We start from the raw sequence: 14,371 nt of genomic DNA on the forward strand, positions 1-14,371 counted from the left end.
TTATTGCAATGCTCCATTTCTATTTCTAAATTTACACTACTCGATTAACCTGGCTATCTCAATCTCCATGTATATTTTCTAAATATCTTGGTGAATGTGACAGTCAATCAGTTTATTCCTTATATTATTTTGGCCTCATACCTGTTTTCCTGTGTTACACCTGTGGTTCCCTGTATACCCCTAATGTTGGTCGGATCCCACCTTCCTCCTGCTTGGCGCCTCACCGGGACCTAGCCGTAAATTCATGGAACAGTGCGGAGGCTAGGAACTGCGGCAATGCCTGCCGACAATTGGAACAGTGTTGCTACGGACGCCCTTTGCCCCACCACGTCACTCTTTTGAGGGTACTTTAAGCATGTGGTGGGCAACACTCAGTGGTGGTTACAGAGAGGGAGCTCATTCGGGAACCCTGGTTTTATTACCAATCTTTAGGACGGGGGTTTACCCTGCCACGGCTGTGGAACTCTGGCCCGGCTACCGCGCAGAGTGTTCCCGGGGATGTTTCCGCCGCTGATCATGTCACTGTTTGGATCATAACATCTTCGAACCCTGAGCTCTCCATTGGTACCCCAGGATTGATGCACTCGCTCTGGATAACCCCGAAATAGTGACTATTTGCCGGGCGGGCATTGCTGGCCATACAACTGTATGGCGGCGCTAGGCTGTCTGGTGGTTGATTGGATTATACCTATAATCCTATCAGAGCCGTAGCTAGCTCTTTCTGCGCTCGAGGCGAGAATGGAAAATTGTGCCCCCCAGCTTTAGTTTTTTAGAGGTTATTTTATTTAACCTGCCCTTATCATTGCCTTTACACACACGCATACACTGCCCTTACACACGACTGCCCATAAACACACATATATACATACATACACTGCCCTTACACACTGCCTTTACACACACCTGCCCATTAACACGCATACACATAGACTGCCCTTAAACACACCTGCCCATTAACACACACACACACATATATACTGCCCTTACACATATATACACACACCAGCTTGTATGTGTGTGGGTCGCACTAATGTTTCATTGAGAATATACAGAAAATACACATTATTACTCCTATAGTTATATAATGATCCAGACACAGACATGGTACAGCTTGACCCTTATGATCATATAGTGAGCCATACATTGATGACAGTATAGCATCAATGCCATCTGCCAGAGGAAGTGGTTATGGCAAACTCAATAAAAGAGTTCAAAAGGAGCCTGGACGTGTTTCTTGAAAGCAATAATATTACAAGTTATGGATATTAGATTAATAGGGACAGAACGTTGATCCAGGGATTTATTCTGATTGCCATATTTGGAGTCGGGAAGGAATTTTCCCCCTGGTATGGGGCAATTGGCATCTGCTTTATAAGGGTTTTTTTGCCTTCCTCTGGATCAACACAGTAGGGACACAATATGTATATAGGTTGAACTTGATGGACTTTGGTCTTTTTTCAACCTTATGAACTATGTTACTATGTATCACTGCCATCATCATAATTATCATTTGCATTTTGTTCCTTTTTCCCCTCACACTTTCACCCAGGCTCTCTGATCCTCTCTCACTCTTACTCTCTTTCACACGCTCTCAATGTCTCCCCACTTTCTCTGCCACTGCTTCCGCATCCCTGTCTCCCTTACCTCAGCTGCACTTGTTGTCTTGCCTTTTCTAGTTCCTCTGTCTTCTTTTTTTGGTCACCTTCTCCCTGGGTCATCAACTTCATCTACCTCTCTGTGTACCAGGCTTCCCGGAGCACTTCTACATAAGGGCAGAGCCTCTAAACATACCCATGGTTCCACTCTTTGGCGCAAAGTACTCCAAGAGCCAGAATAATGCTTCACCCCCTGCGCTCCCCCTGCTGTTGCGTCACTAGGTGTGGCTCTAGTTAAAGGTGCAGTTACCACTGCAGATCTCATGCGGAATGCACCTTGATTCCTGGTGGGCCGCATTTGGCTTGCGGGCTTCATATTGGACGCCCTGGCTTATAGCATATCCCATATATGATGAACTCAAAGGGTTAAAGTATTTTTACCAAATGCTTTTGAGTGGTGTTTTTATTTGCTTTAACTCTTTTTGTATTTTTCCGTTGTAGGGGACAGAAGAGTTGGAAGTTCGCATCTTAGTACAAGCCCGGCCAGGCCAGGATATCAGGTGGGATTTGCTAATAAAAATTTTAGCTTTCTTTCAAAGTAAGACGGTACTGCTGAGTCTGAAGAAAAATACTGAAACAAGTTACATGATGGAGTGTCTCCTTGTAGAGCCCTGCGCGGGACTGTTTTCTTAATCCCGCTCCCGCTGAATTTCTGACCATTACCGCCCGCTCCCGCAACATGTGTTCCGCTCCCACAACATATGTGTCCACTACCGCCCGATCCCGCAACATATGTGTCCAATTCCGCCTTACCTGAACTGCAGGTTTCCTGCACACTCCTGCAAGGCTGCCTTCGCGTTGCTCGCACAAAACGTCTCTTCTCTTGTCCCACCCAGGAACCCAGCAGCGTCACGTGAAGTGATGTACATTCACATGACTCTGCTGGGTTCCTGTGTGGCCAACGCGAAGGCAGCCTTGCAGGAGTGTGCTGGATTACTGGGACATAAAAAATAATTCCTAGAGGTAAAAATAATTCATTTGTTTTACATATAGATAAGCAAGGCAGCCAACAAATCTGTTATTGTAAGTAAAGCAAATACAATTTAAGAATGGTAACTGAAACTTTATATATGCTGTTTCTAGGCCAATAGGTCATGATATTAAAAGAGGTGAATGCATATTGGCAAAAGGCACACACATGGGACCTTCTGAAATCGGCCTGCTGGCAACTGTTGGCGTTACAGAAGTGGAAGTCCACAAATTTCCAGTGGTTGCAGTTATGTCAACAGGAAATGAGGTTTGTATGAGCTTTTTCTGGCGTTTCTAACATACAGTGTTCAAATATGAGCTGTTTCAATTTGTTAAATTGAGTTTAGCTTATCAAATAATTATTAAAATTTTAAAAAAAAAAAGATAAATAACCAATGATAACATTAGAAAGTTTCGGTCCTTTCCGTCTGTTGTAGTCATTGCCTGTTTTAGGCAAAATTATGCTAACGTTTAGTAAAGAACCACAATTTTGACAAACAGGTCTAACAGTACAACAATAAATTTGATTCCAGAATACAGTTAAATTATGTAAAGATTAATTTCAAGAGACGTTATGATATATAATGATATACTTTATTAATACCTCTGGCGGTAAAAACAATATTGAAAAGGATATCTTAACAAAGTTAGAGATAGACAACAATTATATTCTATATACATTGTATTAATCAAATAACATGTATTTAACTTCATGGAGGATGAGCATCCCATATGGCTCCTTTGATGTTAAGTGTCCAAAATGGCTCTTAATTCCAGATTTTATAAAGAAGTAATTTAAAGGATTTTTTTAGTAGTTTTATTATTTTTAGTTACAATGCTAGGCTCTAAACCAGCCCTAGCTTCTTGGCACTTAACTAGCCCAGGATGGAAGAATAGCTTACTATTTCATAGTTTTTCTCTGGAAAACTTTAACAGCTCCCTTAGCCACTGCCATGTTGCTTCCTCACACTTCTTCCACCATATCTTCCTCCTCCCCTAGAGTTCCTGGTATCTCATGGTCCCTGTTGTATCTCATGGTCCATGTGCCCACGGCCGGCCTTTGGGGTGTGCGAGCGGTGCGTCTGCACAGGGCACCATGGCAGCAGGGGCACAACTAGGTGACCACATGCCCGAGATTGCCCGGATCACGTGCAGCCTAACTGAAACGCCGTCTTTTTTCAATTTTTCTTAATTGATGCGGAGGAGAGAGGGGGGCGCAGAGCGGTCGCTCATAAAATTTTTCAGCAACTGCTCGGCGCCCCTCTGTCTCCTCCGCGAGGCTTCTACCTCGGTTGCGGTGCCAGCATGTCATGCTGAGCACCGGAATAGGACGTCATATTCCGGCACTCAGCAGTGAAGCAGCGCGCATCGCGGCAGAGAAGGGAGACAGAGGCCTCGCAATCCCACTGCAAGACATGTGAACCCTCAACTTTAGTGCCAAAAGAATGTCCAACTGAATCTCGTGTGACGCTCCTCCATCTTATCCATTAATATCATCTTCTTTATAAAGCTTTACCCCTGGTCCATCCTCATACTACCAGGGCTGATTTGGATATTCAAATGGATTTCTAATCCAAATCAGTTCCTTGGGTTCATGCTCTGACATCCTATTTAACCCCAATTCCCACGCTATAATCTTTTGTGGTCAGCAGTGTGAATTTCGTTGACGAATAGTTTTCGTCATAGTTCTCGTCAGCTGCGTGTTTTACATGACGGAAACCAAACCAAACCAAAGTCATTGCAATTTTCATCAACAAAGGAAAACACGACGACTGTCCCTCCCAAACATTATCGTTGTGTTTTTATAACCTGATCCACAGCATTTTCGCAGCATCCATGAAAGCCTCACAAGTGAAGCCGTGGATCATGGAAAAAAGCACTCACCCCCCAAAAAAATGGCCACCGCCGAACCAATCATCGAAGATACCGGCTAAAACAGAGCTCAGGAAGCGATCAGCAATTCCTAAGCTTAATCGGTGTTGATGACATTCCTCGATATTGAAGCATTAAGCAACACAACTCCTCTACCCCAATCGCCTTGTGATTGCTCCGAAGAGCAACCACAAGCACCATCAGTAAATGGCATTGCTGCCACTCACAAGATGGCGGCGCCATCAATGAGTTCACAGAAGGTCTATCCAGGTAAGTCAATGGAGCCCAGCTCACTATCACAATGTGATTAGTAAAATAAATGATAATAATAATAAAAAGAAAAAAATTGGTAAAAATAATGCCCCACTGTCATCCAAAAAAAGTCCAAATATAAAATATATGGTTTGATGGGGTAAATTGAATTGGTTTTTTTAGTTGATTAAAATCTGCTGGAGATTTAGTCAAATAAAACTAGACTAAAACTAAAACAATTCAGATGACTTAAATATGACTAAAACTAAAATGGCATTTTAGTCATAAGACTGACTAAAACTAAATCAACATTTCCTGTCAAAATTAACACTGGTGTTAATTTACCAGGGATTAATGTTTACCGTATTTGCCCGAATTTAGGCCGCACTTTTTTCCCCCACTTTAAGTCTTTAAAGTGGGGGTGCGGCCTATATTCGGGGTCTAGCGCCCGACGCCCGGGACATGCAGTTCCGGGCGCCAGGCAGGCAGCAGGGTAAGGATACAGATCCCCCGCAGCTGTGCAGGGAACCTGCATCCTACTCTCCGATACGCTCAGACAGCCTCCCCTGCCGGCACTTTCGACGGGGGAGTGCTGGCACGGGAGGTTGTCTAAGCACATCGCGCAGACGTTCACCGGCAGCGGCGATGCTCGTAAAACAACCTCCGCTGCCGGCACGTCTGCTTTAACAATCTCCCTTGCCGGGAATTCCCACGGTGGGAGTCCCATCAAGGAAGATTGTTAAAGCACATCGTGCAGACATGCCGGCAGCGGAGGTTGTTTATGCTCACCGGTGAACGTCTGCGCGGTAAGCTTTAACAATCCTCCTTACCAGTGCGGAGTCCCAGGTGTCTTGCGGGGCCGGCGGGGGAAATCTATTCTACGCAGAACGGTATACAACTTGTATACAAAGTTGTATACCACTCTGCGTAGAATAGATGTCCCCCGCCGGCCCCGCAAGACACCGGGGACTCTGGGAGTCTGCACTGGTAAGTCTAGGGGAGGGGGGCACATCTCGGGGGGGGGGACACAGAGTGGCAGCATATCTCGGGGGGGGACACACAGAGTGGCAGCATATCTCGGGGGGGCACAGAGTGGCAGCATATCTCGGGGGGGCACAGAGTGGCAGCATGTCTCGGGGGGGCACAGAGTGGCAGCATATCTATTACACTTTAAATTACATTTTTTCTTTAACAAAGCACCTTTTAGGGTGCGGCCTATACTCGAGCCAATACGGTATATATATATATATATATATATATATATATATATATATATATATATATATATATATATAGTAGAAGTATTATTAAACACTCATCTACAGACACCAGACAAGCCAGAAGGCTTGTTTTTCCCTCAGAAATCTCATGGTGCTTCCACAACCACAAGGGATTCTGGGTAGGCGCATGCAAATAAGGTTAACAATTATCACCTTTGCCTCTATATCCACTTTATACATGGATGGATGTAGATGAGTGTTTAATAATACTTCTACTACCCCTTAAATTTAAGTGGAAGGGTTTCCATCACCTTTTACCCACCATAACTTATGTAATGGTATTTCTTAGCTACCCCAAGCCTCAACTATTAAGCCAGTATCACAACCTCATGCTGACGAGTCCCATGAAGGACGAAACAGCTGTCCATGAGTGGTGATCTGGCTATTGTGCCTCTTCACGAGTTTTGTCTAAAGGTTGTCTTGTACAGCGGGCAATTACTTTCAAGGGATCCATGTATAAAGTGCCGGAACTCTGATCTCTGACAGCCGGGGAAGGTCTGCGCGATGGACGCAGACAACCCCCGCTGCTAGCCACACCTCCTTCCGGCTGCAGCGGAAGTTGTCTACACGAATCGCGTAGACATCTTCACGCTGCCCCAGCTACACACCGGGGACTCAAGTACCGGTAAGTGGGGGGGGGGCAGGAGGATCCAGGTCCCATGCAGCTGCGGAGGATCTGGATCTTAGTCGTCTCATAGTCAGACCTATTTGAGGTATGATTATTATAAGAGCATTTGCTCTGAAAAAAACCTCGTCTTATAATCGAGCAAATACGGTGTATATATATATATATATATATATATGTATGTGTATATATATATATATATATATATGTATGTGTATATATATATATATATGCATATATATGTACATATATATATATATATATATATATGTGTATATTTATATATATGTACATACATACATACAGTGGATATAAGAAGTCAACTCACACCTGTTAAAATGCCAGTGCCCGTGTTTAACCTGCAGGGAGAACCCAGAGTTCTCAGAAGGGTCTGGAGAGACCCTCTTGGAAACCTGTTTATTTTTTTAAAGGACCCCACTATCTTCCGAGAGGCAAAAATCTCTCTATATTGTATATGATCTATTGCCCTATATTTTGCATATATTTTATGTAGTAACTGTATGTGCATGCAAAAAATAAAATTACGATCCCCCTCGTATTTCATTTAAAAATATAAATTAAAAAAAGAACCTTTCTCTGCCACCCTATGCACATTGGTTTCCTTCCTTCCACATTGGTTAAAAGAACCTGTGGGGGAGGACTGTGACATGAGGGGTTAAAATCGACTTAATTCCCTCTACCTTAAGTCTACCTAGTTGGTGGGAAATGTGCTCCACTCAGGCACCCAAAGTTGCCACCTGTAACAAAACAGTAGTCACTTACCTTTACTTACCACTTACCTTTTAAATAGCCCATGCAGCAATTATCAAGAAATTATTGGTATAAATACCTGGTTATAAATAAATTGCAATAATTGTTAGGTTGACCATTAACATTTATAAAATTCCTATAACTTTCAAGGAATTATAGGGCAAATATTAAAAAATATACAGTGCTGTTTCAAAGTCTTGCATTACCATACCGTGACTCAGCTAGGACTAGGCAGTCCCGCTGACGTTGGTGGGCATTCCTGCTGATGTCAGGAGTCTTTCCCACTTACATTGCGGGAAACACCCCCATTTAAAGGTGAAATGGGCAGGTAGTGGGATCTGTCAAGACCCCGCTCCAGCGACCCGGAGGATTCAGGTGTTGACCCGGAGAACCAGAGAAGCTGTTCTTCTCCCGAAGTTCTCCAGGTAAAACCCAGAGAGTTCCCAGGTATGTGCATTATTGTTACTGTTAGTATACTGGTTTGTAATGTAATCAATTCCAAAAGAAGCAATAAATTATTCACAAGGTATTGATTCATGGAAAGACAACTCAAGGTACTTAACTAGGAGCACTTAGGCACTTTTCATGCAGCAGTTTTGCCACCAATCACTGCCAAACATAGCCATGATATACATACATACATATTTTTAATCACTTTAAGGTTGGTTATCATTTTTTGCATAGGTTATGTCCAAGTGCGCACAAATTCACCAAAATATATTCCGCTACATCTTAAGATCATGGAAATACCCCACATAACATGTTTCTCTCAATACACAACATATGACAGGGTGAAAAGGACACATTTCACATGTATGTCACTCTTTTTTCTTCTTTGGTGTCCCTGCTTTTGTGGACTACAACACCCATCAACATCATGAACAGTCTGGCTATACTAGAGTATACTACAAAAGGTCATCTATTTACTAAAATGTTTCTTTTATTATTATTATTATGATTTTGTTGTGGAAGGTTTGCTTGAGGGCTTGACTAGTTGTGACACGGTGTCTGATCCCCTGCATGGCAGAAGTTTGCTTGGCAGCCAGCCCTCTGATGGAACCATTTGGTAGAGCTGTGCACAGATTCGCACAATGCTACTATAGCCATGGTGTATCATGCCATCATTATAGGCACACCTTTTTATGAAAAGATGGCACATCTGGATGGTTTAAAGGGGTGCAAAGAAAGCTGCATAAATGCATGATTTTACTATTTCATTACGAAAAGTAATGATTTTATGAAAGATACGAAGGCGAGTATTGTGCATATCTCTTTCTTTACTTGAAACAGCAGCACAGAAAAAACATAGCCAAAAAAACATAACATAGCAGGGATGTCCATAGACTTCAAATAATTCCCAGGTAGAACTGAAATCTCCAGCTTTCATATGAACTTGAAATCTCCAGATATGAAACAACTGCAGCAGTAAAAACAAAAACTTGCCTCCGTGCCTTTCATAAAATCATGACTTTCTGTTATGCAATAGTAAAATCATGCAATTTTATTACAAGACACGGAGGTTCCTATTGTGCAAATATAAAGCTCGCTGTAGGTGGGCGAGACAATCTTAACTCCTTTCAGCAGATGGCATACGAGGGGATGCTGACCTGCCGGAACTCCAAAAAATCCAGAATGCGACGCAGAAATAGCCGAGTGGTAAATAACGAAGACAGAAAAGTGACCACCAGTACAAATTCCCCAGGCTAAGCTATAAGAACCCCTGCAATTTACCAAGCCATGAGGGGTAATTGCCCCTCCGAAATCAATGGGTGCGGCTGACCGGAGGGATCCCGCAACAGAAAAGGGTCGGGCCCAATGCTCCTGGTAATGTTGATTGCCAACTCCAACACCTGAGGGAACCATGACTGGGCCGGCCACCAAGAGGCAACCAGAACGATCGTTGCTAACTGACGATCATCAAAAAAGGGGGAAAAGCATAATTGTGTACTGAAGGAAAGCATCCACCCCTAGCGCTTCTGGATCTGGTCTCCAACTGAAGAAACGGAGCAGTTGACGGTTTAGGCGAGAGGCAAAAATATCCACCTGGAGCGGAACCCATAGCTGGTGAATCTTTGAAAAAACACTGGGCGCCTACCTCAAGTCATTATTCCCTCAGAACACGCAAGTTCCAATCTGCCGTTACCTTGGATAAACCCAGAATGTAGTATGCATGGACCATCGAATTGTGTTTGAGACAATACTACCAAAAATACTTTGCCAGTTATGCCAACAGAGCAGATCTAGGTTCCTTCCCAGTTGTTTATATAACGTACAGCCAAGATGTTGTCCATGCTCATACAAGTGACTGGACGATGTGCCAACAAACTCTTCGCCACAAAGGAACCTCCAGAAGTTCCAGACAATTGATATGAACACTGGCTTCTTCCCTGGACAATCTGTCCCCTGTTGACACTGCTCAGCAATGGGCTCCCCAACCGTGGAGACTTGCATCAGACTCTATGGAAAGATCTGGACGCAATCCTAAAAAAATGGCTCTGCTGTTCCACACATCTAGGATCAGGATCCACCATGCGGCTCGTCCCTGGTCTCCCTATCTAATTCGATGAGATCCTTGTATGACCTGCCCCTCCGAAGATGAAAGAGCGTCAAAGTTATAACGCGCGGTAATGAAGCGGAGCCAGAAAAATCGCCTGGATCGAATATATCAACAGGCCGATCAGCTGTGCTAATCGACGACTAGAAATTTGACATTGTTTCAGGGAATGACGTATCTCCTTATGAATAGCACAACCAACGGGAGAAATAAGGATTCCTCTACCGAGTCTAAGACGAAACCTAGAAATTTCTAAACAGTGTATAGAAACTAATTGGGACTTCTCCCAAATTATGAGGAACCCCGAATGATGTGTATGACTCATGGCCCACTGCAGATGACGGTAGGATGTATCCAGGGACTGGAATGTTGTCCAGATAGACAATGAGATGGATCCTCTTGCTCCGTAGAAGGACCGTGACCATGACCAGTAGCTTGGTAAAACACCAAGATGCTGATGAGAGCCCGAAGGATAGACACAACACGCCAGAGAAACTGCAGAAAATCCCTGGAATGAGGGTCTATTGGTACAGTCAAATAGGCATCTTTTAGATCCAATTTGACCATCCAGTCCCCAAGAGTAGTAAATCTCGTATCTTGAAATGGTGGGATCTGACCCACGAGTTTAACTGCTGAAGGTTTATAACTAGACGTGTCTGGCCACCTTTCTTAGGTTCAGGAAAGATGTTGCTTATAAAATCATGGTTCCCTCTACTGCCTCTCGTGACTCCGAAGGAATTTCAGACATTACCTCTTCATCTGACATTCTCAGCTCTCTGATGCATTTCCACTTCCTTCCCTCTCTTGTGGTTACATTTAAAAATAGTTATGAGAGGAACCATAAAAACATTTGGTATTTCTAAACTCAGGACAAATAGTAGAATCTATTTAGATGTTTTTTTCATTAGCTTTTTTGGAAGTTTAAAAGAATTTTCTAGTAAAATGAGTTTTTTTTTTCAATTTTTCTTCATATTTTATTATTATTTTTATAGGAAATTAGATATGATGAAAAAAGCCCTTCTTGTCCTAAAGAAACAATATATAACTTGTGTGGGTACACTAAATGAGTGAGGAGAAAATTACATCTAAACATGAGCACCACAAAAGTGTTAAAACAGCTTTGGTCCTAAGGAAAAACACAGCCTGGTCCTTAAGGGGTTAAGTAAAGAAAGAGAAATGCATAGGTGCATTCTTATATACTCAATGTAACACCCAATCCCATCAGAAACTTGATAGGGGTGGGGCGGAAGCACAGCATTTTTAAATATTTTTTAACCCTGTCTATCCACATTAGCAGAGGATGGGAGAGATGTGATATATAGGTCATATACCCCCAGGGCTTTTTAGTTACCTTCCCCAACCCCCCACTAGACACAGGATAGGATAGAGGGAGCAATCACACCCCTTGCCCCTAGAAGAACAGCCTCACAGCAGAATTGGTAGAGGCGAAAATTTAACCCCTTAACGTCCATTGCCGGGTCAGGCACGTCATGCAAAACGGCCACTTAACGACCTATGACGTGCCTGACATGTCATCAGACTTAAACAAGCTTAGAAAGTGATCAACGATCACTTTCTAAGCTTAAACGGTGTTGCTGTAATGCCTCGATGTCGAGGCATTCAGCAACACCGAGATCGGCATGATGGGCCATCTCTGGCCCCTCCCCGGGGCGTCAACATCCGCCATACATTGTATGGCGGCGGACGCCCGTTTTAAAAGCGTTTAGGAGGCGATCAACGATCACCTCCTAAACTTCAATGGTGTCGCTGGAATGCCTCGATCAGGAGGCATCCAGTGACACCAAATACTTACCCCAGGGCGGGCTGTAACCGCTCCGGAGAGCGGTCACAGCCGCAGCTGCACGCAGTCTTCGCCATCCGCAAGATGGCGGCGGCCCGGGAAAAAAAATAATAAAGTTGAAAAAGTTCACTAGACGGTCTCCAGAGCCTCTAGAGAACTCTGGCTCCACTTGCAGGTTGAATACAGGTACTGCATTCAACCATACAAGTCAATGGAGCCCAGCTTTCTAATCACTATGTGATTAGTAAAATATTTAAAAAAAAAAATTAAAAAAAGAAAAAGCTTAAAAAAAACATGGTAACATTTAAAAATTATTATGCTTTAGAGGAACTATCCAGTTCCAGCAAAATGTAAAAAAAAAAGTCCAAAAAGAGTAAAATAAATAAAATAAAAAAATAAAGTTTATTATTATGAGCAAGTGCTAAAATTAGCGCTGTATCTTCCCAAAAATCCTGATGTGGAAAAATTTAAATAAAAGCATTTCAAATACCCAAGGGGTGTCTAATTTAAAAAAATGAATGGTTTGATGGGGTAAATTGGAGTGGCCGGGCTCAAAGATAGCGCATAGGCACAGACTGACCGAAATGGGGGAAAAAAAAGCGCACTTCCAAAATGTGGCATTTTAACCCCAAACACCAGACAAACCCATACATGTGGGGTATGACTGAACTCGGGAGATTTTCCTGAACACATATTAGGGTGTTGTTTGATAGTGACGTATACCTGGAGCTATAAATTTATACCCAAAGTACAATTTGTGTGAAAAAAATACTACCACAAAGCGTGGCAAAGGCTGGTGGTAGCATCTGATGCATGGAAAGGGTTAAATGCTACCATTTTAAGTACCTTGGGGTGTCTAGTTTTCAAAAATATATGGTTTTATGAGGTAAATTATAGTGGCCAGGCTCAAAGATAGGGCATAGGCACAGACTGACCAAAATAGGGGAAAAAAAGCGCATTTCGCAAATGTGGCCTTTTAACCCCAAACAGCAGTCAAACCCATGCATGGGTGGTATCACTGTACTCGAGAGATGTTGTTGAACACATATTAGGGTGTTGTTCGATAGTGACGTATACCTGGAGCTATAAATGTATACCCAAAGTACAATTTGTGTAAAAAAAAAATACCAAAAAAATACTAACACAAAGTGTGGCAAAGGCTGGTGGTAGAATCTCATACATGGAAAGGGTTAAAATACTAGCATTTGAAATACCTTGGGGTGTCTAGTTTTCAAAAATATATGGTTTGATGGGGTAAATTGAATTAGCCGGCTTCAAAGATGGTCCTATTAGGACATGGGGCAGAATGACCAGATGTAAAAGTTCCAAGTTAAAAAAATGTGCACTTCCTAAATGTGGCGTTTTACCTCCCAAACAACCTGACAAACCCATGCATGGGGGGTATGACTGTACTCGGGAGATGTTGCTGAACACATATTGGGGTGTTGTTTGAAAGTGATGTATACCAGGAGCTGTAAATCCATACCTGAAGAGCGATAAAAAACACAAAATAAATTACTGCCACAAAGTTTGACAAAGACTGGTGGTAGAATTAGTGCATGGAAAGAGTTAAAATTCTAGCATTTGAAATACCTTGGGGTGTCTAGGTTTTAAAAATATATGATTTAATGGGGTAAATTGCATTGGCCGGCTTCAAAGATACCCGAAATGGCACATGGGGGGAAGAATTACCAGATTTGGAAAAAATGGTTTTGAAATAGCAAAACGCTACTTGTACTTAATGCTCCATAACGTGCAGAAAAAAGCAAAAAAACATAAAAACATTGGGTATTTCTAAACTCAGGACAAATAGTAGAATATATTTAGTAGGTTTTTTCATGAGCTTTTTTGGATGAATAAAAGATTTTTGGGGTAAAAGTCAGAAAATATGGGGTTTTTTTACATTTTTCATCATATTTTATTATTTTTTTTATGGGAAATTAGATAATATGATTAAAAGAAAGCCCTTCTTGTCCTGAAAAAACCAACATATAATTTGTGTGGGTTCACTAAATAAGTAAAGAGAAAATTACATCTAAACACGAACACCGCAAAAGTGTTAAAACAGCCTCGGTCCCAATGGTACAAAAGGTAAAACACAGCCTGGTCCTTAAGGGGTTAACCATGCTTTCTATAGGCATAAAGCTATCCTGAATCTAATACAAGCCTAAGGACTGATTAAGGTCCTTAGTCTTTACATAAACAATGGACAGACAAGATAGGCTGAATGGTTCTTATCAACTGTCAGATTCTATGTTAATATAAATCAATATAAATATAATACCAATAACAAAAGTAGGTGGGGTAAATGTGATGGAAAACCCTTCCACTTAAAATCAAGGGAATAGCAGAAGCATTATTAAGATAATCAGCATCTTGTGGTGCTGCCACAACCACAAGGGATTCTGGGTAGGCACATGCAAGTAAGATTAACAATGATCACTTCTCGCCTCTATATACACTTTATACATGGATCACTTGAGAGCAAATGTCCACTGTACCACAGCCTTTAGACAAAACTCTGGAAAGAGGTGCAGTAGCCAGGTTACCACTCATGGACAGCTGTTTCGTCCTTAATGGGACTCGTCAGCA

General features: G+C 42.3%; 1 protein-coding gene across 1 annotated transcript in view; it reads left to right on the plus strand.

The window, feature by feature from the left end:
* Positions 1-14,371, plus strand: part of LOC149271372 (gephyrin-like) — a 67,964-nt gene that overhangs the window by 29,165 nt on the left and 24,428 nt on the right. Inside the window, exons 6-7 of the mRNA XM_089507502.1 lie at positions 2,097-2,155; positions 2,739-2,892. Coding sequence (XP_089363628.1) covers positions 2,097-2,155; positions 2,739-2,892 — 213 coding nt within the window. The remainder of the gene's footprint in view (positions 1-2,096; positions 2,156-2,738; positions 2,893-14,371) is intronic.

The sequence above is a fragment of the Sceloporus occidentalis genome, unplaced genomic scaffold (assembly GCF_023333645.1).
Source record: "Sceloporus occidentalis isolate IW3139 unplaced genomic scaffold, rSceOcc1.0.p SCAF_529, whole genome shotgun sequence".
Lineage (NCBI taxonomy): Eukaryota > Metazoa > Chordata > Lepidosauria > Squamata > Phrynosomatidae > Sceloporus > Sceloporus occidentalis.